The sequence below is a fragment of the Electrona antarctica genome (assembly GCF_951216825.1).
Source record: "Electrona antarctica genome assembly, chromosome: 14".
Lineage (NCBI taxonomy): Eukaryota > Metazoa > Chordata > Actinopteri > Myctophiformes > Myctophidae > Electrona > Electrona antarctica.
Genome location: NC_136795.1, coordinates 8,645,556 through 8,671,740, shown reverse-complemented (window position 1 = coordinate 8,671,740; position 26,185 = coordinate 8,645,556). Strand labels below are relative to the sequence as shown.

At 45.1% G+C, this 26,185-nt stretch overlaps 2 protein-coding genes across 2 annotated transcripts in view; one reads left to right on the top strand and one right to left on the bottom strand.

The window, feature by feature from the left end:
• Nucleotides 1-3,232: 3,232 nt before the first annotated feature.
• On the bottom strand, nucleotides 3,233-3,685 carry LOC306936308 (induced myeloid leukemia cell differentiation protein Mcl-1 homolog; the record flags this gene model as incomplete). The annotated part of the gene is made up of 1 exon (XM_079519798.1): nucleotides 3,233-3,685. The coding sequence occupies one exon, from the start codon at nucleotides 3,683-3,685 to the stop codon at nucleotides 3,233-3,235; it is 453 nt and encodes a 150-aa protein (XP_079375924.1).
• A 1,570-nt stretch (nucleotides 3,686-5,255) lies between these two features.
• LOC306936306 (programmed cell death 6-interacting protein-like) overlaps nucleotides 5,256-26,185 on the top strand; it is a gene marked incomplete at both ends in the record, with an annotated part of 33,569 nt that continues 12,639 nt past the window's right edge. Inside the window, 2 exons of the mRNA XM_079519795.1 lie at nucleotides 5,256-7,783; nucleotides 8,070-8,340. Of these exons, the coding sequence (XP_079375921.1) occupies nucleotides 5,256-7,783; nucleotides 8,070-8,340 (2,799 nt within the window). The remainder of the gene's footprint in view (nucleotides 7,784-8,069; nucleotides 8,341-26,185) is intronic.

The following is a 26,185-nucleotide window of genomic DNA, read 5'->3' as shown; positions in this document are numbered from 1 at the left end:
TCCGGCTATAGTCATCTGGCCATCCGGCTATAGTCATCTGGCCATCCGACTATAGTCATCTGGCCATCCGGCTAGTCATCTGGCCATCCGGCTAGTCATCTGGCCATCCGGCTATAGTCATCTGGCCATCCGGCTAGTCATCTGGCCATCCGGCTATAGTCATCTGGCCATCCGGCTAGTCATCTGGCCATCCGGCTAGTCATCTGGCCATCCGGCTATAGTCATCTGGCCATCCGACTAGTCATTTGGCCATCCGGCTATAGTCATCTGGCCATCCGGCTATAGTCATCTGGCCATCCGGCTAGTCATCTGGCCATCCGGCTATAGTCATCTGGCCATCCGGCTAGTCATCTGGCCATCCGGCTATAGTCATCTGGCCATCCGGCTATAGTCATCTGGCCATCCGGCTAGTCATCTGGCCATCCGGCTATAGTCATCTGGCCATCCGGCTATAGTCATCTGGCCAAATGGCTATAGTCATCTGGCCATCCGGCTATAGTCATCTGGCCATCCGGCCATAGTCATCTGGCCATCCGGCTAGTCATCTGGCCATCCGGCTATAGTCATCTGGCCATCCGGCTATAGTCATCTGGCCATCCGGCTAGTCATCTGGCCATCCGGCTATAGTCATCTGGCCATCCGGCTATAGTCATCTGGCCATCCGGCTATAGTCATCTGGCCATCCGGCTATAGCCATCTGGCCATCCGGCTAGTCATCTGGCCATCCGGCTATAGTCATCTGGCCATCCGGCTAGTCATCTGGCCATCCGGCTATAGTCATCTGGCCATCCGGCTAGTCATCTGGCCATCCGGCTAGTCATCTGGCCATCCGGCTAGTCATCTGGCCATCCGGCTAGTCATCTGGCCATCCGGCTATAGTCATCTGGCCATCCGGCTATAGTCATCTGGCCATCCGGCTATAGTCATCTGGCCATCCGGCTATAGTCATCTGGCCATCCGGCTAGTCATCTGGCCATCCGGCTATAGTCATCTGGCCATCCGGCTATAGTCATCTGGCCATCCGGCTATAGTCATCTGGCCATCCGGCTAGTCATCTGGCCATCCGGCTATAGTCATCTGGCCATCCGGCTATAGTCATCTGGCCATCCGGCTATAGTCATCTGGCCATCCGGCTATAGTCATCTGGCCATCCGGCTAGTCATCTGGCCATCCGGCTATAGTCATCTGGCCATCCGGCTATCTGGCCATCCGGCTAGTCATCTGGCCATCCGGCTATAGTCATCTGACCATCCGGCTAGTCATTGGGTAATTTAAGCCGAGGTGGGGAGGCTTCGGGGATCCGCCGTGCTCCCGGGCACAACGAACCCCCCTTAGGGACCTGTTAAAGGAGAAGGAGTAGGATGAGAATTAGGGTGACGAAAGCGAGAACAGAGGGAGAACAGAGGGAGAACCGTGGGTTGGATGGGCTTTTATATACAGGTGGAGGTGACCCGATTGGAGGTGGCTTGATAGGAGGTGGAGGTAGCTGCGTTGGAGGTGTGGTCCTGCTCCTGAACGTCACCTATGAGCTCCATTACATGAAGGGATACTACTTTAGGTCATTTTATCGTTTACTCAGGTTTATGTGAACACCCCAGACACTTTTTTTTAACGTTTTTTGATAATCATTTTAGCTGCCCCACCCTTGTCGAAAACACCTCTCCTTTTGTTGGTGACTGATAGTGCCCTCCGAATACGTGAGTTGCCCGTGTTTTTTCAATTCTTTACTTTTTAATAATTATTTTTGGATTTTAGGGCAGTTAAATATATCATAATATCAAAATAAGGAATCGAGCAACTTAAAAACTGCCCTGGGTGTTCACATAAGCCTGAGTAGATGCTGAAATGACCAAAAGTTATTTTGAAAGTGAAATATCCCTTTAAGGCTAAGCCATGTCAAAAGATCCCAGCCTAAATCAATATTTCTATCAATAAATATGGCCAGCCGTACATTATCCAAGTTGTGCTACTCATCATAGTGCTGAGATGGCATGCTTGGGGATCAATCCCAGACCTTATGATTAACAGTCAATTGCTGCACTGACTGAGCTATACACTGACAATGTTTACAAAATGTTTTATGCCCTTGTCCCACAGACATGTTGTCTTTATATACTACAGTTGCTATAAGCACTAAACTCTGTTCTCTGAATCAAAATGCTCAGTGGCCTAAACCCATTTGTCAAATCAATCACTCTGTTGGCAAAACCTTAAACGCACGCACGGACGCACATGCACGCACACACTACCTGCTGCCGGCTGCCGTACTATGCCGGAACAGGTGGTTGCTCCCCTAATTAGTGTAAGAAATATTGATGTCTAATTGTCTGTTAACATCTCCGGTCTTTGTGTCACATTACTGTCAGTTTGTTCATTTACAGCACAAAGGTTTTTCCCAAAATGAAAGCAGGTAGATAATTAACCAGTCATCACCGCGGTGACAAGAAGTGAAACAATAATGAACATTGCAGGTACAGTTGGGGCTGGTGACTGAAAACATTGGGGACTCGGAGGACAGGAGGAAAACCAACCAGCGGTGTCATGTTATTTTACACTAATTGGCTAATTTCCTCTACTGTCTTAAATGTTCAATGCTTTGTATTACAGTGTGTGCTCATTTTCAAATGTAGTAAATCCAACTAGTAACCTAATGCAAATTAAGGTAATACAGCCAGCATTTCTATCTATCCTCGATAATGAACAAAATCATACTTTTTTTTTTTTTTTTTAATCTTGCATCATTGTATTGCTTTGTTCTGCACTCGCTCACTCCTGCCACCTGCATATCTGCTCTCACCATATCCATAAACCGCCACTTTGGCTTTCTTATTTTGCCTGGCAGCTCCATCTTCAGCATCCTTGTTTTTTTATCATCCGTGACTAACATTAAATTTGTTGTTTTTATTTTTTGAGGGGCGCTAGCACCTCCTATGCTCAGCTTTGTGTATCTGTGTGTCCGTATAGGGCTGCACGATATGGACAAAATGTCATAGCCCTGCCCCCGGCTATTCACTTCACTGGAAGTTACTCTGTGGCGCTTTGAAGGCACGACGAATCGACAAAGTATTCCGGGTAGTACCCCTCGAGCGTTGATATGATTGGTTGGCTCCTATCATAGTACCCCTCGCGCTGTTCTTGTGGTACCTGGGTCTGCATGGGCATTTTTATGAATTACTTGGTCAGGTAGGACTACATTTGGCCATGGTGAACAGTCTCTGGAGTCCCAACACATTCACCTGGTCAACCATGCCAGGGTCAACCCTATCCCAGCAAGGCCAGCTACTGCAGCTACTGCCATCAGCAGTAGGTGGGTTTGCTGGAATCGGGCTCCCCCACGGTGGCTCCCCAACGGTAGCTGAAAGAACTCCACAAAACCATCCCATGCGTTGTTCTCGACCAGCCATTCCCGTTGGTATTTGAGGAGGTATGTGGAGATCTCCTGGCCCACCGATTCAACAACGGAAAGTTTCCTGTCCTCCTCCTTGAGGTGCCGACACACCACCGCCCCGAAGGCCACCAGGCTGGCAATGCGACCCCAGTTTGTGCTTCCATCGCCGAAGATGCTTTTCGCTACTTCACCCACGAAGCTCATGTCATCTAACCGTCTGTCCAACTCGACTATGCTGATCATGGCATTGTACACATCTTGATGTTTTTCCAAGAGGTGCTCCACAACTCGATTCATTGTTGAATGAGCTTTGCTTTGATGTCTGCTTGGCTGAGAGGATGACACACCTGCAAAGTCCATTAGGACACTGCCGATTAGGTGTCTCGTGTCATTGTCCAAGACCCTGTCCCCTGCTGCTGATAAATGCATCGTTGGTGTTGACACTTTGAAAGTTTACTTCAAAAGAAGACACAACTGTAAGCTGGTATATATCTGGTTCTGTAAGCTCTCTTTTTCTGAGTTGTAAGTCCAGATATCTTGACTGGAGTCTTGATGGAGATGGACCACTTGCATCTAAACTAAAGGGCAATAATCAACGAATTTATATCAGGCTTGGCTCCAGTGGTCTGGATGCTTGTCACGATGACGATGCCAGTCATCTATATCCATATATGGAGTTCTACATTGGCATGATGTCAGCACTAAATGTCTCTGTCATCTCCATATATGGAGCTCTAGATCAGCCTAGTCCAAATATGGGGTTTGTTGATGTCATACGTGCATTCGTAAGATATGTCAGATATGTCCATATATGGAGTACCAATATACAGTGCGGTAACTCTGGCGGCCTATCGAATACCCATATGATATCAACATAATTTACAGTATTAACCATATGGTCTAATAGCAGATCTACGGCAAGTTATGAGCTCGTAGATCTGCTATTTCCATCATTGCACTTCTAAACTTTTTTGAGGGGCACCAGCCCCTCCAAAGCATAAGTAAGTAAGTAGCCTTGCCGAGTGGACCATAGGGCAGGAGCCTATCTCCTGTTTCTGTAGCGTGAGGCAGCTTGATGTACAAGTACACCCCCTGGACATGACGCTAGTATGTCGCAGGGACTTACCCCCAATCCAACCCTTGATGCTGAGTGCCAAGCAGGGAGGTATTGGGTCCCATTTTTAGAGTCTTTGGTATGACCCGGCCGGGGATTGAACCCCTCCCAGTCTCAGGGCGGACACTCTAACCACAAGGCCACTGAGCTGGTCCTCCAAAGCATGGCTTTACGAAATTGTCATGTGCCAGCCAAGTCTATGGACTTTTAATGTTTGTTTAGAGCTTAATTATACATTCCCCGTCGCCAACCAAGTCTAAGGACTTTAATGTTTGTTTAGGGCAGTAAATGACAACATAAGACATCATAAATACATTTTGTAATACATTTATTTCATTTTTAAGGGGTGCTAGCCCCTTCTATAAATAGCTTTTGTCCTCACACGTCTCAAGATTTGCCATTGAAAATGAACAGAGAAATGATGTCGGAATTCCGCTAAATATGACGTAAATTAAACTTCGAACTGGGAACCTTGCGGTTGCCACCCGGTCACCCCTGAGCCACTGCGGTCCATTATAAGAGTACTTCGCGGTCAGTACTATATCTCTACTACACAAGCATGGGAACTGTTTGTGTTTTGAGTGATGTCAGACCAGAGCTCTGGTCAGCCTTTATTAAGGACGTGTAGGGTCAAAGCTGCCCTTAAACTTCAGCTTCGTCCCAGGATGAGATAAACATAGACAAAGGCTCTTGTTTTTGTCTACTGAACAGGAGCATTTGTCTTTTCCACTTGACAGTTTTTCGCCCACCACAATGGCTCGGTTTATTTCAATCCCGTTGAAGAAGTCAGCTGAGGTGGACTTGTTGAAACCGATGTCGACATTTATCATGGCGATGTATCCTGCTGGCCAGGAGCAAGTGGATCACCTCCACGCCGTAGAGGAGTTGAACAGGCTCCGCAAGAATGCACTGGGGAGGCCACTGGACAAACACGAGAGCTCCCTGGAAATCCTCCTGAGATACCACGACCAGCTTTGTGCCATCGAGTCCAAGTTTCCCTTCTCCGGCAACCAGCTGTGCGTAACCTTCACATGGAAAGATGCATTCGATAAAGGGTCACTGTTTGGAGGTTCGGTCAAGCTCGCTCTGGCCAGTCTGGGATATGAGAAGACATGTGTGCTGTTTAATGCGGCAGCATTGGCCAGTCAGATTGCTTCAGAGCTGAACCTGGACAGCGATGAACGAATGAAGGCCGCAAACAAATACTACCAGCTGTCCAGCGGATTGTTTTGTCACATCAAGGACACGGTGCTGTTGGTGCTCAACAGGGAGCCAACCGTGGACATCGCCCCGGAGACCGTGGGAACCTTTAGCAGCATCATGCTGGCCCAGGCTCAGGAGGTCGTCTTCCTCAAAGCCACCGCAGACAAAATGAAAGAGGCCATCATTGCTAAGTTGGCCAATCAGGCGGCGGATTTCTATGGCGACGCGTTCAAGCAGTGCCAATACAAAGAGCAACTTCCTAAAGAGATTCTTTCCCTGCTGGCGGCTAAGCACCGCATCATGCAGGCCAACGCCGAGCTGCACCAGAGCATCCTGGCCAAGCAGAAGAAACATTTCGGAGAGGAGATAGCGCGCCTGCAGCACGCCGCGGAGCTGGTGAAGACAGTGGCCTCTCGCTATCACGATTATGTGAGCGTCAAGGACCTGAGTGACAGGATCAACCGTGCACTCACCGCCGCCGTGAAGGACAATGACTTCATCTACCATGACCGCGTGCCTGAGGTCAAGGAACTGGAGAACATCGGCATGGCTGCGCTGGTCAAGCCCACTACCATCACACTCCCACTCAGCCAGAGGTTCACAGACCTGTTCGAGAAGATGGTTCCTGTGGCGGTGCATCAGTCGATGAGCATGTATGGCCAGAGAAAGGCAGAGACCGTCAACAGACTGGTGGGAACCATGAGGGAGGCCACCAACCTCTGCCATAGTGTGTTGGCATACCTGAACCTGCCTGCTGCTTTAGAGGACCTGTCCGGAGATTCCATCCCACACTCCATCGTAGAGAAGGCCAGAACCACCATAAAGCAGGGAGGACTGCAGCGCATCAATCAGCTGATGAAAGACCTGCCCGAACTACTGACCTGCAACATTGATATCCTGGACGAGTCTCTGAAGATGCTGGATGAAGAAGAGACCGCAGACAGCGAGCTGAGAACCAAGGTTGGCCAGCGCTGGAAAAGAACCCCCTCCGGAGACCTCTACAAGGCCCTCCGCGCAGAGGCCGCTAACTTCAGCAGCATGTTGGACAAGGCGACCCATGCAGACCAAAGGGTGCGAGAGCGCTACAACACCCACTACCACATGATAGCCCTGCTGTGTAAACCAGAGAATGAGCTGATCGCGGGCATCCCCTCTGCCAACCCCACCAAGACCCTGCAGGGCAGTGAGGTAGTGAACGTGCTGCGTGCGCTGGTTCTCCAGCTAGAGGAGTTGTGTAAGGAGAGAGATGTGCTAGAAGGAGAGATCAAGGCCGTGACCGTTGACATGTCACCCACGTTCCTGGCGGCTCTGGCACAGGACGGGGCCATCGACGAAGAGCAGCTTTCGGTGGCCCAGCTCGATCAACTCTACGGCCCCTACAGCCAGAGGATTCAGGCCAGCCGCCGCACGCAGGAGTACCTGCTGGGAGAAGTGCAAAAGTCCCACCAAGAGTTCAGCGGCCTAAAGCCGTCTAACACGGAGGCCCACGCCAGAGAGGAGGTGTTGAAGAAGCTGGCCTCTGCCCACGACAGCTTCATGGAGATCATCAACACTCTGCGCGAAGGCACCAAGTTCTACAGCAGCTTAACAGAGATACTGCTCCGGTTCCAGAACACGTGCAGTGACATCGTCTTTGCTCGCAAGACGGAAAGGGATGACCTGCTCAACGAGCTGCAGCAGAGCATTGCACAGCAGCCCAGCTCCCTGTCCGGCGTTAAGGTTCCCGCCAGCGTCCTCGCCCCCACAACAACCACCACCACCACTGTGTCCAGCACAGCCAGTCCACAGCAACAGTCCCAGCCCAAAAGCCAGCCTCCTGCCAGACCACCTCCACCCAGCGTCACCACCACTGCCCCTGCTGCACTCAGAAACCTGCCACCCAACGCCCCTGTGATGGCCAATACCCCTCCAGGAGTGCCATATATATACCCCACCTACTACCAAGGCTACTATCAGATGCCCATGGGCTATAATCCCTATGCCTACGGCCAGTACAACATGCCCTACCAGGCAGCCCCCCAAACACAGGCAAGCTACCCCCAGCAACCCCCCAAGCAGCAGCACTACTACCCCCAGCGGTAATCTGCTCTCTCTCCTCTTACCTTCAATAATAATTATACCAAAGATTTATTTCACCCATCGTGGAGTACGTGGAGTAAATTGAGTTGGTCTCCCATTGTCAATGATACAGGTTTTCATGGATTTCATGGTTTTAGTGAGCATGCATATTATGCATGCATTCCCTCCCAAGGTAGTCTAAATGGTGCATCTGGAGGGCCATTGTTCTGTTTAAAAACCTTATGGACACGCCGCGGAGCTGGTGAAGACGGTGGCCTCTCGCTATCACGATTATGCGAGCGTCAGGGACCTGAGTGACAGGATCGACCGCGCACTCACCCCCGTCGTGAAGGACAATGACTACATCTACCATGACCGCGTGCCTGAGGTCAAGGAACTGGAGAACATCGGCATGGTGGCGCTGGTCAAGCCCACTACCATCACACTCCCACTCAGCCAGAGGTTCACAGACCTGTTCGAGAAGATGGTTCCTGTGGCGGTGCATCAGTCGATGCCCATGTATGTATGTAACAGACTGGTGGGAACCATCCTGGACGAGTCTCTGAAGATGCGAGTGGTTTGTTCTGCATGGGGCACAGTCCGGATTTTTTGTCTTTTCTTTTTGTTTTGTCTTTTCTGTTATGTGATGATTGCTTGTTTTATCAAGTTCCAAATGCTTCCTCCTAATATTCTGTACTTCGGAAGCTCTGCAAATAAATAGGTAAAGTAAAGAGCATGCATAATTTCCACACCTCTGTTTCACATTTGCAATAGCATAAATAACTCTTACTGTAAACAAAGTGAGTCAAAGCATAGCTGCTAAGCAGAAAATTAAATTAAAAAAATCACACCCGTGTGAAGTGAGGGGCACTAATATATTAAAGTCTGACTCATCTTCTGTAGTGATGTAATAACCAATGACCCCTATATTACTCTATAAATGCCTCTGTCAATATATATTATTCCAATGTATATATGCTAACCGTGGATTTACCTTAGTTATGTCACCATCAACAGCCAATAAGAGACCACTATCAATAGCCGATAAGGGCACATTATAGTATTGTTTTCCCACGACTCAAATACAATCAGGTATGTTTTACGTGTAACTCATGTTGACACCTGTGTGAAGTGAGGGGCGCCAACATATTAAAGTCTATCTCATGTTGATTAGGTGATGTAATGATGATGTAAAACAAACAAATACAAACATTAAACACCATTAACACTCCCATCGCCCAGGACGAAGTTCTTTGTCCTTTCTATTAGTAACGCCCGACGCTCAGGACGAAGTATTGTCCAAAAGACGAAGTTTATTGATACAAGAACAGATCGCATGGCTGTATAGCCCAGGCGCGCCTGCTGGGCTCTCGGTGACGCGCAAGAGTGAGACGTCATCGAAAAACTCCCTCCCCTGTTTAGCTGATGAAAACGAAAATCTTAAAACGTTCATAAATCTCGATCTAAATCATCCCGTCTTTTTCTGAAAAAAGATCCTGTGTTAGACGGCGCTCCGCGGTCCAGTCGCTAGTCTCGATAGATTTATTCTTGTCTGCCGTTGTTGTCGATCGACTCTATAGTGCTGTGGCTATTGTTAGCTGCTACACAACATCATGAACTTCCGGCCGGTCCGTCCGGAAAAGGCGTCCGTGTTTATAAATCGACTGGGCGCATGAATGTAATGGATTAAATAGTTCCGGGCAATTCAAGTGTTAACAATAAAGAGGCAATATGACATAAATGACACATTATGACGTACATTTTCCCGGTGGCGGTGGCTCAGGGGTAGAGTGGCTGGATGGTAACCGCAAGGTTGCCAGTTCGAACCCGGGCTCCCCCAGAGTTGGTGTCGACGTGTCCTTGAGCAAGACACTGAACTCCTAATTGCTCCTGATGTGCAGGTTGGTGCCTTGCATGGTTTCCGCTGCCATCGGTGTGTGAATGTGTGTGTGTGAATGGGGGAATGTAATGCACAATCTATGTAAAGCGCCTTGGATAAAGGCGCTATATAAATGCACCATTTACCATTTACCCTTCATTGTCAATGCGTTTACAAAACAAACATTGAACTAAAGACAAACATTAAACCTGTGTATAGGAGTGGCTGGCGCCCCTCAAAAATACTAGAGCGAGCGGTGCCCGTGGGCCTCTGGCCTACTTGGAACGATTAAAGTTGGAAATAAATGCCCCATGTGTGTCCCTTTCATGCCCACATAAGAAGTTCTTTGTCAGGCATGCCCAAATATGGAGTCTAGGTTCTCGAGTTACGTGGATTACACACAGACAGACGTACAGACAGACGTACAGAGGCTTGGTGCATTTATAGATAGATAAATAGATAGATAATCTACGTAAATCTACAACAAATCACACCCGTGTGAAGTGAGGGGCACTCTTATCATCATCTCATTCTGGCTAATCACAATTTGGGTCCTCACTTTGGTCATCAATGTTTGCGCTTACACTGGCCGCCGCCTAATGTGCACAAACACTCAAAACTATAGTCATAGGAAACGGTAGCATTAATGTTTGTGTTTACACAAACCCTCAAAGCTGGACATACAGTAGGAGGGGCTATAGCGCCTCTCAAAAACAGCATCAATGAATATCCGATAAAATATGTCCTATTTGTAAGAGGCTACAACATATCTTGTCAATGTGTGGTGGTTGGCTGATTGGAGCTACACTCCCACTCCTGCTCAGCTCTGGTGGATTCCTGGCCTGCTGCTGCACACGTAGATGGCGTCGTCGCGCACGAGCAGATCCATTTTCGCTGCAGGAAAGTGTTCACTTGCCAAATCTGCCATATAAATTTAATAAACAAATAGCTATGCACTATAGGTGCAGTTGCACATGGCTCTTCTAAGGCAATGGGAGATCGGAGATGACACCTGGTTTAATTCATGCTACGCTGCACAAAGCACACACATTGATTACCCATTTTGGGCGGGAACCCCTATTGGTGTTAGCATTATGTTATGCTTTAGCTATTGAAAAATAGCAGATCTACAAGCTCATAGCGTGCCACCGAGTGGCGCGCTACGAGCTTGTAGGTCTGCTATTTTTGAAAAATCAAAGAACGACCGACATAAAAACATAGCTTTTTCAGAAAACTGTCATTTTCAAACAGACATTTTTAGAATCTGATCTCAGGTCAAAATGGGTTAATTCATGTTACGCTGCACAAAGCACACACATGATTAAGAGACTTACTACAAATCTATTGTGTCTTATGCTGCCGTTATTATGTACCTTTTAAAGTAGCAAAAGTGGAGTTATGGACACACCCTACATGCACTTCAGGCCACACAGATTGTTTAAATAGGGCCATAAGAGCCTTGTTCCTGTTTAACATCTAGGCAGAGTAGAACAGAGCACACGAAAAGAGCAAACTTGCATGTACTGTATGAGATATTTTTGGCCACGGTAGTGGCTGTGTGTGTGTGTGTGTGTGTCTGTGTGTGTGTGTGTGTGTGTGTGTGTGTGTGTGTGTGTGCGCGTGTGTGCGTGCACGTGTGCGTGCACATGTGTGTGACAGTGATGAATGAGCTCTACATCAGAGCAATCTGCTTCCATGTCTCTATAAAACGACCACAATTCACTGCAGGAAACATCCCTCCCACATCACATTTTGCTGCCCACTGTTGTATGAATGTGTGTGTGTAGGCATACAGTACGTGTGTGTGTGCGTGCATGCATGCATTTATATACGTGCTCGTGGATGTTTGAGGGCAATGTCTATAAATCTATAAAAAAAATGTCTGATCCGAATCTCCACTGGAGAGGTCTCTTAAAAATAAGAGTCTGTACTTGCTTGGTTTTCCGTGAGGCGCATTGCGTTATTTTAATGTGAGCCACAAGCTCAAAAAAGAATTAGCCAAGGATGCTGGAGCTGCCTGATGACATGGTGACCCAGTGGAACAGCATGCTAGAGATACTGGAATGTTTCCTGGGGGGCAGCAACCAGCCGTCTTGACAGCTCTGTGACAGAGGTTGAACACAAGGCGCCAATGTCCACTGAGAACGCCTTTTGAGTTTGCAACGCGCATGTCTTCCGTGCATTTATATGATAAAGACATCAGTGTTGATTTTGACGGCACATTTTGGTTTTGGTTTTAGTCATAGTCTCTTGAATAGTTTTCATTTCGTTTTTCATCACATTTTAGTCACCTGGAATGTTTTCGTGTTTAGTCTAGTTTTAGTCGACTAAATATAATATTACTAAAATGTATTTTGGCGGGCCTTGATGCCGTCGTAATGACTGATTTCACGTTTGCTGAAAGTAGCCGATCTACAAGCTCGCTTGTAGATCTGCTATTTCCAGCCTGCAACCAAGTGTAAAATGACTTATACTGCATCTCTTGCCCACTAGTCCCTTCATAACACATTTTTAGTCTAGTTTGTATTTGTTAACGCAATTTTCAATATATATAGCTTAGTTTTTCCATTTAGTTTTCGTCAGTGGAAATAGGTAGTTGACAAACATTTTTTGTCATAGTATTAGTCGACAAATAAACACTGGTGTGGTGCGCTCCTCTTCTCAGTGCTGACCGTCGCCCTTCAGCGCTCCAGAGTCTCGACGCACAGCATTTATGTTGGGTGCAGAGCCCGGTAACATGTCATTGTTCCAACCTCTCGTTAGTCTGACCCATTACTAACACTATCCCAAACCCTGACCCTAACCTCAGTCTTAACCGGTCACGTAGGTCGGACCAGAGCCATCTAATAGAAGAGTAACGATATTGAGGGGGCAGAAACCAAGTGCTCGAGCGCTGTTCATGCAGCCTGAACTGAGCCAAGCTGGAGTTGGAAATACATTGTTTTCAACAAGGGCGGTGCAAACAAGAGCTATTTTAAGCATGTGTGCAACATGACAACTGTTTTAAAGTATTGTACATTAACAACTAAAGTCTCTTTAATGTTTATGTTGTACTATTACTATACAAAACAATTTAAAATAAAGGGATTTAAGATCATCAAAGCTGGGCTATTGCCTGAGTCCAATGCATTTCTGCCTACATCCGGTCCAGGACTTGTATTGGTTGTCCCTATGCTCAATAGAAGTCTATGTAGAGGAGCCGCCATTGGACTGGCCCCATGAAGTGAATGCAGTTTGCGTAACTCTGTCTATATCTAAGGCTCTGGGTCGGACTAACAGGATTTCGGACTTATGGGCAGTCCCCACAGAGCCCGGGTGCTTCAAGTTGGAAACCCGGTCATTTGATCTTCCTGATTGTATGAGACAACCCGATAATTCACAACCTGAAGTTGAATCATCTATCTATAAATGCACCAAGTCTCTGTACGTACGTTTGTAATCCACGTAACTCGAGAAACATTCGTCCTACCGACTTCAAATTGGACACATGCGTTCCACACCACCGCCAGGAGTGCAGTGCCCAGCCTTGAGTCGGTCGGACCCACGGTTGTCCAGAACCACCATACAAGGCTTCAGCCTGGGCTCTGGACAGAGGCCCTAGATATGGAGCTGGCCTCTTCTGACATCACACTTTGTTCTGACATTTGCAATAGACTCATGGGAATGGCTGACAAATAACTCCATATATGGGCATACACAGGACACAGACATACTGGGTGGCGCATTCTTGATCACATCTGATCACCCCTAGATTTCCATATATGGAGCTGGCCTGTTCTGACATCACACTGATGTTCTGACATCTGCATAGACTCCATATTTGAGCATGCCTGACAAAGAACTTCATATATGGGCATAAAAGGGACACAGACATAATAACTGGGTGGGGCATGCATTTCCAACTTGCATCGTAACAAATAGGCCAGTGCCCAAAGGGCACCGCTCTAGTTACTACAACCAGGAGAAGTCCATGTTTCCATTGTTTCAGCTATGCTACAGTATTGTGCTAATAAAGCAGATGACAGGACGTTGAGCAGTGAGCACCTCAATGGTTGATGGGTGGTTTTCAACCAGTGGTCCTTGAGGGGTTCCAGGTGGTCCCCAGCTAAATGACATAGAGTTGGTAACCAAATGTACCCTTATTAGATATTTAATTGAGAGTGTAAAAATGCTTACGCTCTCAAGAGTTAAATTATTGTTAAACATTTACTTTTAGAGAATGTATAGAATAATTGTTAATTTGATCAACGTTTGCCTGTCATCTCTCCTATGGTACATGAATACAGCATGGAACTGTGGACAAAATTGTCTTATCGAACCACAACAAAATATTCCAAGTATTGGGTCTGAGAGGTTAAATCTCATCAACTCATGGTCTTTGGCTCAAATGCTGAATACATAATGGACCTTGATATGAAAAGGGTTGAAAACCACTGTCTTAACCTGCACTGAAACCCCAGCATCCGCATTATGGGGAAAACCGGGGAAAGCTTGTAGTCTAGATCTTCTTTTTTTCGTGTGAAGATATTTTATTTAGAATGAAAACGGAAAAAGCCGCTAGCATAGAGTCCCAAGGGACTCTGGTCAAACAAGTACAGGGCTTAAGTAGTTAAGCCACTGAATGAGAAGAGTTTAACTCTGTCCGTCACTGCGCTGCATGCATGCACATAGGGGCGACTGTGGCTCAAGAGGTAGAGCATGGGTCGGCGGTTCGAATCCCGGCTCCTCCTGGCTACATGTCGAAGTGTCCTTCGTGGCAAGACACTGAACCCCAAATTGCTCCCGATGTGCTGGTTGGTACCTTGCATGGCTTCCGCCGCAATCGGTGTTTGAATGTGTGTGTGAATGCGTGAATGTAATGCACAATCTATGTAAAGCGCCTTGGATAAAGGCGCTATATAAATGCACCATTTACCATTTACCATGCATGCACAGCAGCTGTCCCCCATGACTCTACAGTGATTAACCACTTAAACCCTCCAGTCTTAGTGAAACAGACTTGAGTTACAACTGTACTCGCACCGATGTTTTCCATCTGTACCAAATCTCACTGCTCTTTGCAGTGTGTGTGTGTGTGTGTGTGGGGGGGGGGGTGGCGGCGGGGGGGGGGGGGGGGGGGGGGGGGAATGACCTTGTGGAAACAGCCCTACTTTGTATGGTAATGAGAAGGATTTGGGTTCAGGAACTGGAGTGTGCATTTGTGCATTTGTGCGTGCGTGCGTGCGTGCGTGCGTGCGTGCGTGCGTGCGTGCGTGCGTGTGTCTGTTTCTGCATGTCTGAGCAGACTGTGCACGCATGTGTGTGCGTGTCCAGTACAAACAACGTGCAGTTTGACTTGCAGTTGCCTTCATTGTCCAGCCGTCCGTTGCATAGAGACTCATGGGAAATAATTCACATCTAAACCTGGAAGCAGAACGGAGATTGTCGCCCAGACGCCCACCCCCCAAGAAAGAAGAAGTTATTCCCTTTCTTCCTTCCTTCCCTCCTTCCTCTCTCTCTCCCTTCTTCTCCCTAAATTCTCTCCCCCTTTCCCTCCTCTGCCTCCCCCAGGCCCCCGGCCCCATATACCCCGTCCCCAACCCCTTCTCTCTCTCTCTCTCTCTATCTCTCTCTCTCTCTATGTTTTCACTCTCTCTCCATACATAATTCTCTCCTTCTCTCCCTAATCACGTCCTAATAGGAAAAAGCTTGCAGGTGTCAGCAGCAGTAGGTAATTACTGTTGTCTCACTTTCTCTCTCCTGCATGCTCGCTTTCTGTTTAGTGTTTTTTCTTCAGTCCTCCTACCGTAATTGATTCTCAGAACCCCCTTTCCCCCCCACGTCAGAGCTGATCGGACAGCTGGTCTGGGACCAGTGAGCATATACCTACTGGACCTTTCTCATTCACTGTGACAGTGTGACCTGAAGGCCAAAGCAAGTTTATTCAATGGCCAGTCAAGTCTCCTTCTGTTCAAAGCCCTGTGTGTGTGTGTGTGTGTGTGTGTGTGTGTGTGTGTGTGTGTGTGTGTGTGTGTGTGTGTGTGTGTGTGTGTGTGTGTGTGTGTGTGTGTGTGTGTGTGTGTGTGTGTGTGTGTGTGTGTGTGTGTGTGTGTGTGTGTGTGTGTGTGCGTGTGTGTGCGTGTGCGGACTGTGCGTGCGCAGTGGTGTACTCACATTTTTTTACTAGTTTATTAGTAAATAATATAATTTAGAATTACGGAAATCTCATACTCAATATAAAAATGTCACCTAAAGTAACAAAAGTAAATGTATTAAAAGTACTCAATATGCAGAATGTATTGTTCAAAATGTACAGTATACAGTTATATACTGTAAAAGTATGGCAGAATTTGAGAAATAGACATTGTGAGGACAATTTCCCTGATCCTAAAAAGGATTTTAGTTAGGTTAACAATTTGGAAAAGGTTGGAGTTTAATAGGATTAGGCATTGGGAATTAGAGTTTTCCCCAATCTATAAGCTCACAACATGTCTTTGTGCTCTTGTAGAGCTGCTATCTTCTGCTATTTACATTTACTGCTATCGTCCTAAAATATTGATGTCCTCACAAATACAAGTCGTGCGTGCGTGCGTGCGTGCGTGCGTGCGTGCGTGCGTGCGTGCGTGCGTGCGTGTTGACATCTTTATTGCCAGTGTCAGTGGTGTAGAAACTAGTTTCTTTCTCAGGGCCATTTGTAACATCAAAGCAATCATGTTGTGTTTTGGCATTTTATTGAAGAGTGGCGACTGACACAGACACACATTGTAGAAGTCACACTAGTTTACTGCCAGTGGGGGAAGTATATTTACTTAAGTCAAATGTCAAGGTATTTGTACTTTACTTGAGTATGTCCATTTGATGCTACTTTATATTCCACTCCACACACTGCTTTTATTTGATAGCTTTACTAGTTACTTTTCAGATGAAGATTTGACGCAATATAAAAGGTTTTCAAATTGAATAAAGATATTTGTCACGAAAAAATTAAAGAAAGAAAATAATATGTTTCCCCAGGTTTGGAACCGTATTTCAAACAAGCTTCAGCAGCTATACAGCGGTAACATGCTGCTTAATGCACTGATTCATATTCATAAACAAAATGTGTTTATGAATGACATCATTTAATTACCGGTATGTCATATCAGAGGAATCCAACCAGTCATTTTACTGTAATACTTGGTACAGCTTTCTGCAAATAACATTTTTTTCTTTTACTTGTAATGGAATACTTTTCTATTTACTTTTCTTCCTACAACTCGGTTTTCGGGGAGTTCAAATTCTGTTCACATTTCATCTGTGTGGAGGAATGACCTTTTGTCACCCATCCACGGGTTTTGCCTGGAAACATGCCTCTTGAGTGCAGCTTTTCAGACTCTGAGAGAGAATAATGTGGTGGATACAGCAATATATACTAACCAAGGAACGACATAGAGTAGGCCAGAGCAAGGGTTCCCAAACTTTTCAATCCCCTCAAATGAATCAATTTGAACTGGGAACCCACTCCCTGACAAGCACAAGTTCCACAGATGAATATTGTGTATACAGTAGCTACAGTAGTTACAAGCTCGCGTGTGCGCTCGTAGAGCGGCTATTTTCACAATGTTTGCCTCTTTCTTACGTAACATTTGACAATTTGACATTAAAAAGGTCTTAAAAGCTTGAAATGTGCAGATACACTGTATACAGTTTACTGTACTATATGTTGGTTGTTTACTGCTGAGTGAGAAAACAATGTTGCACATTTAGCTAATAATTTGGGGACCTCTCTGGGGTCCCCGACCCCCAGTTTGGGAACCACTGGAGTAGGGCATTTAGACATGCATTTCACGTTTGCATAATTATATAAGCCTTCGTATGACGTCATATAAGATGGTCTTTATATGCCATGCATCTCAGTCAATGTATTCTTAAAATATATACTACCGATTCTGCAACAAGAATTTCCAGGGAGCCTTCTAGTGGCTTACCTAGTAGAATGCATAGTGTACTATTAAAGCTCAGTCCTTGCACAGCCGACCCGGGTTCAAATCCGGCCCGAGGCCCTTTGATTTGATGCATGTCCTTCACTACCTCTATCTCCTATCTCTCTATGCCCCTAAGAGATTTTTGAGTGGTGCAACCACTCCAAGGAACAGCAATGTCCGTGTTCAACTATGTGTGTGACTATGTTTGTGTGTGACTATGTGACTATGAGCACCAGTACCAATGAGTACCAAAAGTGGCGCTGTTGTGCCAGAAACGGAGAGAGAGAGAAAGTGCTGCACTGTTGCCTGCTAATGAGAGAGAGCGAGAGAGAGAAAGGGGGGGGGGGGGGGGATTTGCACCACTCAGTTCACACGGGTGTGATGTTTTTTAAACTTACAGTATGTCTTCCTCAAGAATTCCTTTCCTAAATATTCATTTTTGTGCGTGCGTGCGTGCGTGCGTGCGTGCGTGCGTGCGTGCGTGCGTGCGTGCGTGCGTGCGTGCGTGCGTGCGTGCATGTACGTGCATGTACGTGCATGCGTGTGTCAACGTGTTATTACATAACCAACCGTTCAGATGTCTAATGCTTTGTACCATATTAAATGTTAATGACTGGATGTGTGATCTTATTCCCTGTGACCCGTTCACAGTAGTTGGCTTATGGGTGCCCTTAGACTGACCCCTCCCACACAATTGTAAACATGCACGATTGTACGTTTGCGCGCGTGAACAAGCACACTCACACACTCGCACAAAGTATCCAGTAACGTATGCACATGCTCATACATTACACGCCTGCATCAACACACAGAAGCATGCACGCACACCCACATGATAACACTGCCCAGAGTAGACAGTAACTTATGTAATACTTTTGGAGTTTGGAATGTCTTGTCAAAAAGGATTGGAAAAACACATTTGTGTGTAGTGAGCATGTGGACACGGCTAAGGCTTGACCGAACTTCAAAGTGAGAGTTTAAACAAAAGGCCTTGACTCAACAAAGTTAGCATTGTGCCGTCGAGCTGTCTTCGAGCGTCTGAGGTCGACGACAATCATCCATATAGTGTCCCGTGCCGTCGGCGGTAGTCAGCTGTTGAAGTGTTGATTTTGTCGACAAATACTATGACAAAAAATGTTCGTGAAAATCTGTCCTTGCGACGGCATCAAGGCCCACCAAAAAACATTTTAGTCGACTGCAACTAGACTAACACTAAAACATTCCAGGCAACTAAAATGAAAACTATTCAAGAGACTATGACTAAAACTAAAATAAAACACTGGGCACGATCACCCAGCAGACCATGTTGAATCTGCACCAGACCGTTCAGCCATGAGCAAGTTCAGAGCGTGGGAAGAAACCTAAGCATTATTTATAGGCCAATAATAATGGATAAAAGGCACTGTATTGACGTGACTACGCATGAAAATGCTCCGTTTTTATATCTTCCCAATTATAATTCAGTGAATAACCCCAACCAAGCATACAGTGGTATCTAGAGAATAATATAATAAAACCAATAGCTTCAGCACACAACAGCACAGCTGTGCATTGCTTTTTAACACGGATATGTCACGTTACCAGTAAGGTTTTTCTGGTTTTTTTTAAATAAAAAAGCGGGTGAACGAGGCATTAAATATTTTTTTGTATTTCCCACATGTATGTTTGAATGTCTGTTGTGTGTGTGCTTCAGTGCTTGGCATGCGTTGGATAATTTCACTATTGGTTGTACGACGAAGTAGAGCTTATAGAGGTTAAAAATTCCTGTGTGTGTGTGCGTGTGCGTGTGCGCATGTGTGTGTGTGTGTGTGTGTGCGTGTGTGTGCACGTGAGTGCCATTTCCAAGCCTGCCCCATGCCATCCATTATGCAGTGGCAATATGGCCACTAATAATAGACACAGGAAGAAGAAGGCTTATGAAGGACTTGGAGACTGGAGCGTGGAATTGACATTTCCTCCTTATTACTCTGCAAATCACCGCACGCGCGTGTGTGTGTGTGTGTGTGTGTGTGTGTGTGTGTGTGTGTGTGTGTGTGTGTGTGTGTGTGTGTGTGTGTGTGCGTGTGTGTGTGTGTTGCTAACAATAGATACATTTATGAATTGTCATGCAATTATGGCATAAAGAAAATTACCCACAATTCATCACCTCTGGCACGCATTCACAAGGCATTCACAAGTCTCTTTCAAGCATGTACCTACACTACACGCACGCACATTCGCACACACACACACACACACGACAGATTTGGCACCAACATCAGAGCTTAATAGTGCTATACCCCTGTCAAATCCTCAGTGTTATTTAACTCAGGAGTGTACACACATGTTTGGTTACATTTGCACTCTGTCAGAGTTAGATCCACACTGAACCACCACTGCCTCTTTAGGTTGCCTTATTTGGCTGTTATCCCCAAGACACTCTCTCTCTCTCTCTCTCTCTCTCTCTCTCTCTCTCTACATTTCCCTGTCTCTCTGTCTCTAGATCTACCGCTTAAAATGGAAACGGTAATGGTCAACGCAAGAGACCATCCATCCACCAGATCTCGCACTTTTACAAAAACCTTGGTTGCACAAGCTTCACTATTTCCGTCGTCTTAAAGGCAGCAATCATGTGGTTTGCAACTTTGCATCATGATGGCTGCCTTCCCAGAATATATTTGGAGGTGGAGGGGAAATACCGTAATCTACGGAAAATGTATAATGGACACATTCATACAGACGTAAATAAAAGTATGAGTGATGTTTTTATTTATTATTTCACAATCAATCAATCATTTTTTTGGTGAAAAGCAAAACTTTTATTCCACAACTTTATAACATCTCTGTTAAATTTTCTTTCTTTTAATATTTGATTTAATAAAAATAAAAAAACAAACGCCCTAAGACATACAGGCATACATTTGCATATTTACACATTTTACAGCACTCATATGTAACATTTTGTACCAAGATCAACCAATATAGCAGATAATACACTTATTGTGGGCAAAAGTTATAAATAATACGGTAATTTGACTTATTTTTATTGCACTTACAGTAGTATAAGAGTTCACATATGTATGAAGAGACGCACAGACGCACACGCACGCATGCACGCACGCACACACGCACGTGCAGCGCACGCACTGATAATGGTTACATAAGAAACATGAGAATTCCCTTTGAAGAAGTCCTATTGATTTCATACATTATAATTGTCCTACTTTCAGTCAATTAATTATTAATTTGAAATTAATTACACATTCCATCCTGACACAGCTTGTGAAAATCTGTGTCTGAGAACGCTACGGTTTATTTTGCCCACATTTGCCTGAATATGAATTCAAGAATTGCAAGGTTTGACAATATAGTGGTATGCTATACCACTCCATACCCATGCCTAACCTTAACCTAACAGTGCTCAACCATAACTAAAATGAAACAATTCATTAAACCCAAACCCATCGCACGCCCAAACCCATCGCACGCACGCACGCACGCACGCACGCACGCACGCACGCACGCACGCACGCACGCACGCACGCACGCACGCACACACACACACACACACACACACACACACAGATATGATTGGCCTGATAGGTAGGTCTTCTTTTAAAAGATGACACAGTTGTTGCACAACTTAGGTCATCATGCAGTTCGTTCCAGGGAGTAGGACAATGGTGACTAACTGCATCCTTCACCACATGTAGAGTTTATTCTAAGTAGTTAGGAGACTACTGTATGTCCGGCTGGTTTATATGCTGTGAGCAGGTTGGGGATATATTCAGGAGCTCCAAACCATTAAGAACATTGTAAACAATTAGTAGTCCTTTGAAATCAATTCTCTATTGAATCGGGAGCCAACAAAGCAATCGTAATGTCCTCTCCTCAGCCTCAGCTCTTCTTGTTCCAGGGAATACTCTGGCTGAATGTAGTTTAGCCTTTTGTCTTGTCTATATATATATATACTGTATGTATATATATATATATATATATATATATACACACACACACACACACACACACACACACACACACACACACACACACACACACACACACACACACGTTTACAGTTAAATTAAGTCCACTCACATCTGTATGCAAATTACATCATAATTCTATACATTTGTTCAAACTCACATTCATTGAACTCTGACTGGAGAGACATGTGGTAATAATAATAATTAAGTCTAATAATCATACATCCTGATGTGGAAGAACATATTTCTAAAGAAGAAGAGAAAAAATAAAGGTTGCTATGTGTGTATGAACAATCAAAATCGATGGAAATATATAATTTGGATGTGGTGTCGTAATTAAACATAATGTCGATATGGCACGCCGACTATCAAGAAGATAAAGACACGGCATCTAATGCAGAACCTGCATTAGATCAGGGGTTCTCAACCCGTGGGTCGCGACCCCTCGGGGGGTCGCCAAATTATTTTAGGGGGTCCCCAAATTATTTTCAAAAAGAAAAAAAATGATTTATTTTTAAATTTTATACAAGCTCGTAGCGCGCCACTCGGTGGCTCGCTATGAGCTTGTAGATCTGCTATTTTTCAATAGCTAAATTATAACAATGCTTAAAACACCAAAAGGGGTTCCCGCCCAAAATGGTTTAAGGTTATTGTAGCAGTCAATTTATATTGGGGGTCGGGAGGGGGCGGGGCGGGGGTCCCGAGACGTTGCCAAAGCATTTCCGGGGGTCCCCGGCCAAAAACGTCGAGAACCCCTGCATTAGATAATAAGATACTGGGTGGGAAAAAAAGGTTTACAAAAATGTTGGGCTACAAATGTAAAAGAGAGGGCTCCTCCCTGATTGTTTCCAGACTCATCCTTTCAGAATGTTTGATTGATCTTGACCAATGTTTTTCAATGCTGCCTTTACTACCTTATTACGCTCCTTCCTGTCATGGTACTGAGCAGTTTCTATAGCATACTGTTGTGAGAAATGTGAGAAGTCCCCCTTACATCTCTGTAAAAGTCCCCCTTACATCTCTGTAAAAGTCACACCCATGACTTTGATACCGTAACCAATTGTGTTGTCCCGCAAAGAACCATGGTTGAAAGGCTTTCTGCAATGCATACTATATTTATTTATGCCTACACTTGACATTCAATTTATTTGAAGAATAAAATGATGCATGCAGGTCAACAGGAATTTGAGGCATCCTTCCATATTCCTTTTTACCAGCTCAGTGGCCTTGTGGTTAGTGTGTCCGCCCTGAGACTGGGAGGTTGGGGTTCAATCCCCGGCCGGGTCATACCAAAGACTGGGACCCAGTGCCTCCCTGCTTGACACTCAGCATCAAGGGTTGGATTGGGGGTAAGTCCCTGCGACATACTAGCGTCATGTCCAGGGGGTGTACTTGTACATCAAGCTGCCTCACGCTACAGAAACAGGAGATAGGCTCCTGCCCTATGGGTCCCATGGCTCGGCAAGGCTACTTTTTCCATATTCCTTAATCAGTCTGAAACTGTAAAGCATGAGCAACTGCCATCTGGCCTCTGAGTCCGCCTAGTTGCCATCGCCATACCTGACTCCAGGCACTTCCACATAATTGCTCTCTGAAGATGTGGGGCATATCCATACTAGTACGTTTTGGCCTTCACCATGGTGTACAAGCTCTATCTTCCAGACGTACGGTTCTAACCCTTTTTCCAAAACAGCACAGCCTGCCAAGGACATTTTATAGCTTTTTGTATCTAGTGCAAGTTGTAAAGATCATTTCTGCGACAAACTGTTACTAACATATTAATATTCATGTGGGTAAGAAGTTAAGAACCCTATTTACACATCCATAAGTAAAGAGAATAACTTATGTTTCCCTCTTTGGTGGTCTGTTGCTGCGATAGTTCTGTAAGCAATATCGACCAATACCAAAGCTTTGTAGGCCTACTCTCTCAGAAGCTTGATCAATAAACTAAAGGACTAAAGGCTGAGGCTCATCAATAAATGTATGAATGAATATGGCCATCAAATATTAATATGTCCATCATCACCTTAAAGGGGCATTCCACCCATTTTCAACATTTTACTATGTCATTAATATACCTTAGAGCTGTTGTGTGGAAATAATAAAAAAGTCCCCCCATTCTGTGTTTCCTAGAACTAGAGGTCTGAAAAAAAATCATTAACATGGTGAAACACATCTTGATGATGTCATCAAGATGCGTTTCACCATGTTAATGATTTTTTTCATACTTACAGTTCTAGGAAACACAGAATGGGGGGGCTTTTTTATTATGTCCACACAACAGCTCTAAGGTATATTAATGACATAGTAAAATGTTGAAAATGGGTGGTTTTCCCCTTTAACCCCTTTTGGAGTTAGCATTATGATATGCTTTAGCTATTGAAAAATAGCAGATCTACAAGCTCATAGCGCGCCACTCTGTGGCGCGCTATGAGCTTGTAGGTCTGCTATTTTTGAAAAATCGAAGAACGACTGACATAGAAACATAGCTTTTTCAGAAAACTGTCAGGATGTAGAAGACATTTTTAGAATCTGATCTCAGGTCAAAATGGGTTAAGCATACTGTTGTGATTGACAGCAGGAAGCATGAATGAATGAATGAATTGGTGCATAGCATGAACTGTAATGGAACCGTCAAGTGGTCGTGCATGTGAATTGTCATAGTAGCAGTACTCGGTGTACAAGAGTTCACGTTAGTCAAAAGGCTCCAGCGGTTTTCAAACTGTTTATGCCCAAGGCAGACCAATAGGCAAGTCAAAATCTGGGCAAATCTCCTGTCCAGAAGACGCGTTGTGCAGCATCTGTGTGTGAACGCTCCAATGCACCTTCTTGTGCTGCAGTGGTTTCATGGACAGACAGGCATCTGCACCAATGTTTACCGTACGCTTTGCACAACTTTTATTAAATTGTTTTGAATTAGAATCTTCCGTATCTAAATTCACATTCACATTTAAGCAACAAACGGTGACCTTTGTAGCATTTGTGGCGCACCCTATGGGTGTAAGTGAAATCGCTTCTGGCTGTGCCTTGTTTGGATTCGTGACCCTTTTATTTGATGTGTGATTCAGATTTGGGGCAGATTTTTTTAAAACCTGATGTCAAGAAACATAATATTTATTTGTGTTCCTTTTCAATTAGAGCACAATGTACATAGTGTACTATGGATGTTCTACTGTGTTTTTTCCATACTTGTTATTGTGATTGATTGATTGAATACTTTATTTTGCAGAAAGAAGTACAGGAAGGTACAGTTCAATAGAGCGTCGCAGTCCCGCCCCCTTCGAGGGCACCGGAAGAGAATTTCCCATTAATTTTCCCTTACTCATTTCAGAAAGTATTTATTTAAAGACCTTTAAGCCTCAGACAAAGCCAACTTGGATGATGACAAATCACGACAATAAACAAAAAAATTTGGGCCGAACAAATAATTTGAAAGAAGAAGAAAAGGGCAGTGCACAACATTTTTTCTTCTTTCCATTCATTTTTCCGGCCCAAAAAATGTTGTTTATTGTCATGATCTGTCATCATCCGCTTTGTCTGAGGCTTTAAAGGTCTTATATTAATAATAATAATGAATACTTTTTGAAATTCTCTTCTGGTGCCCTCATCGTTCTGAAAGGGGGCGGGACTGCGACGCTCTATACAAGGTCTGCTAGGATTTAAACCCAAGAAAGACTATGGCTTGTTTGCATTGGGGTCCATTGGGGTTTGCATGCATATACTGTAATGTGACACACACGCACAAGCAAACGCACACAAACATATATACATACTGTACACACACACACACACACACACACACACACACACACACACACACACACACACACACACACACACACATATACATATGCTCGCATGCGAGAGAGACGGCAAACCTCAGGTCAAGCAAACTGTCACATGTTTGCAACCTCAGGGTCACTGCCATCTGTTACAGTTCACAGATACTGTATGTGTGTGAGTTTGTGTGTAGAGAGAGGGAGAGAGAGAGAGAGGGGGGGGGGGGGGGGGGGGGGGTTATGGCAATTTATGCATGTGTTGATAACATTTGGGTCCATGTGTGCTTATATGCGCATTATCTGAATGATTGATTGTGACAGTTTTATCCCTTAACTGGTCCCTGTATAATCTACAGCATAATGGCCAATCACATTTGAATGGGATTGTAATGTCTGTGCATGTGCGTGTGTATGTGTGTGTGCCTGCGTGTGCGTGTGCGTGTGTGTGTGTGCGTGTGTGTGCGCGCGTGCGTTGTTAAGGTTCTGGAAGGGTGAACTGAGTTTGCAGAATCTGGTAGGAAGCCCAAATGGAATTCCGCTGGATATTTCCCATATATGGAGATTAGAGCTTTTTTTGGAGTCAGTTAGTTAATTAAAAGCCTTGAAAAGACTATTACTTACAAGAACATTCCAAAGGTGATATTTTAAGAGATTATCAGCTGTAATTGAAGAAGAGCAACTAAATACAATTTATGATCAGACAAACACAAGAATGTTGCACAACGGTTAAAATAGGCAAGGAAATTACGTAATAGTTGCATCACTCTAAACCGTACCCCTCCCTCTAGGGGCGCGACTGCACGGCCACTTGTCTAGAGGCATTCAAACACATTGAGAGCCCACGCAAAACTGCCCA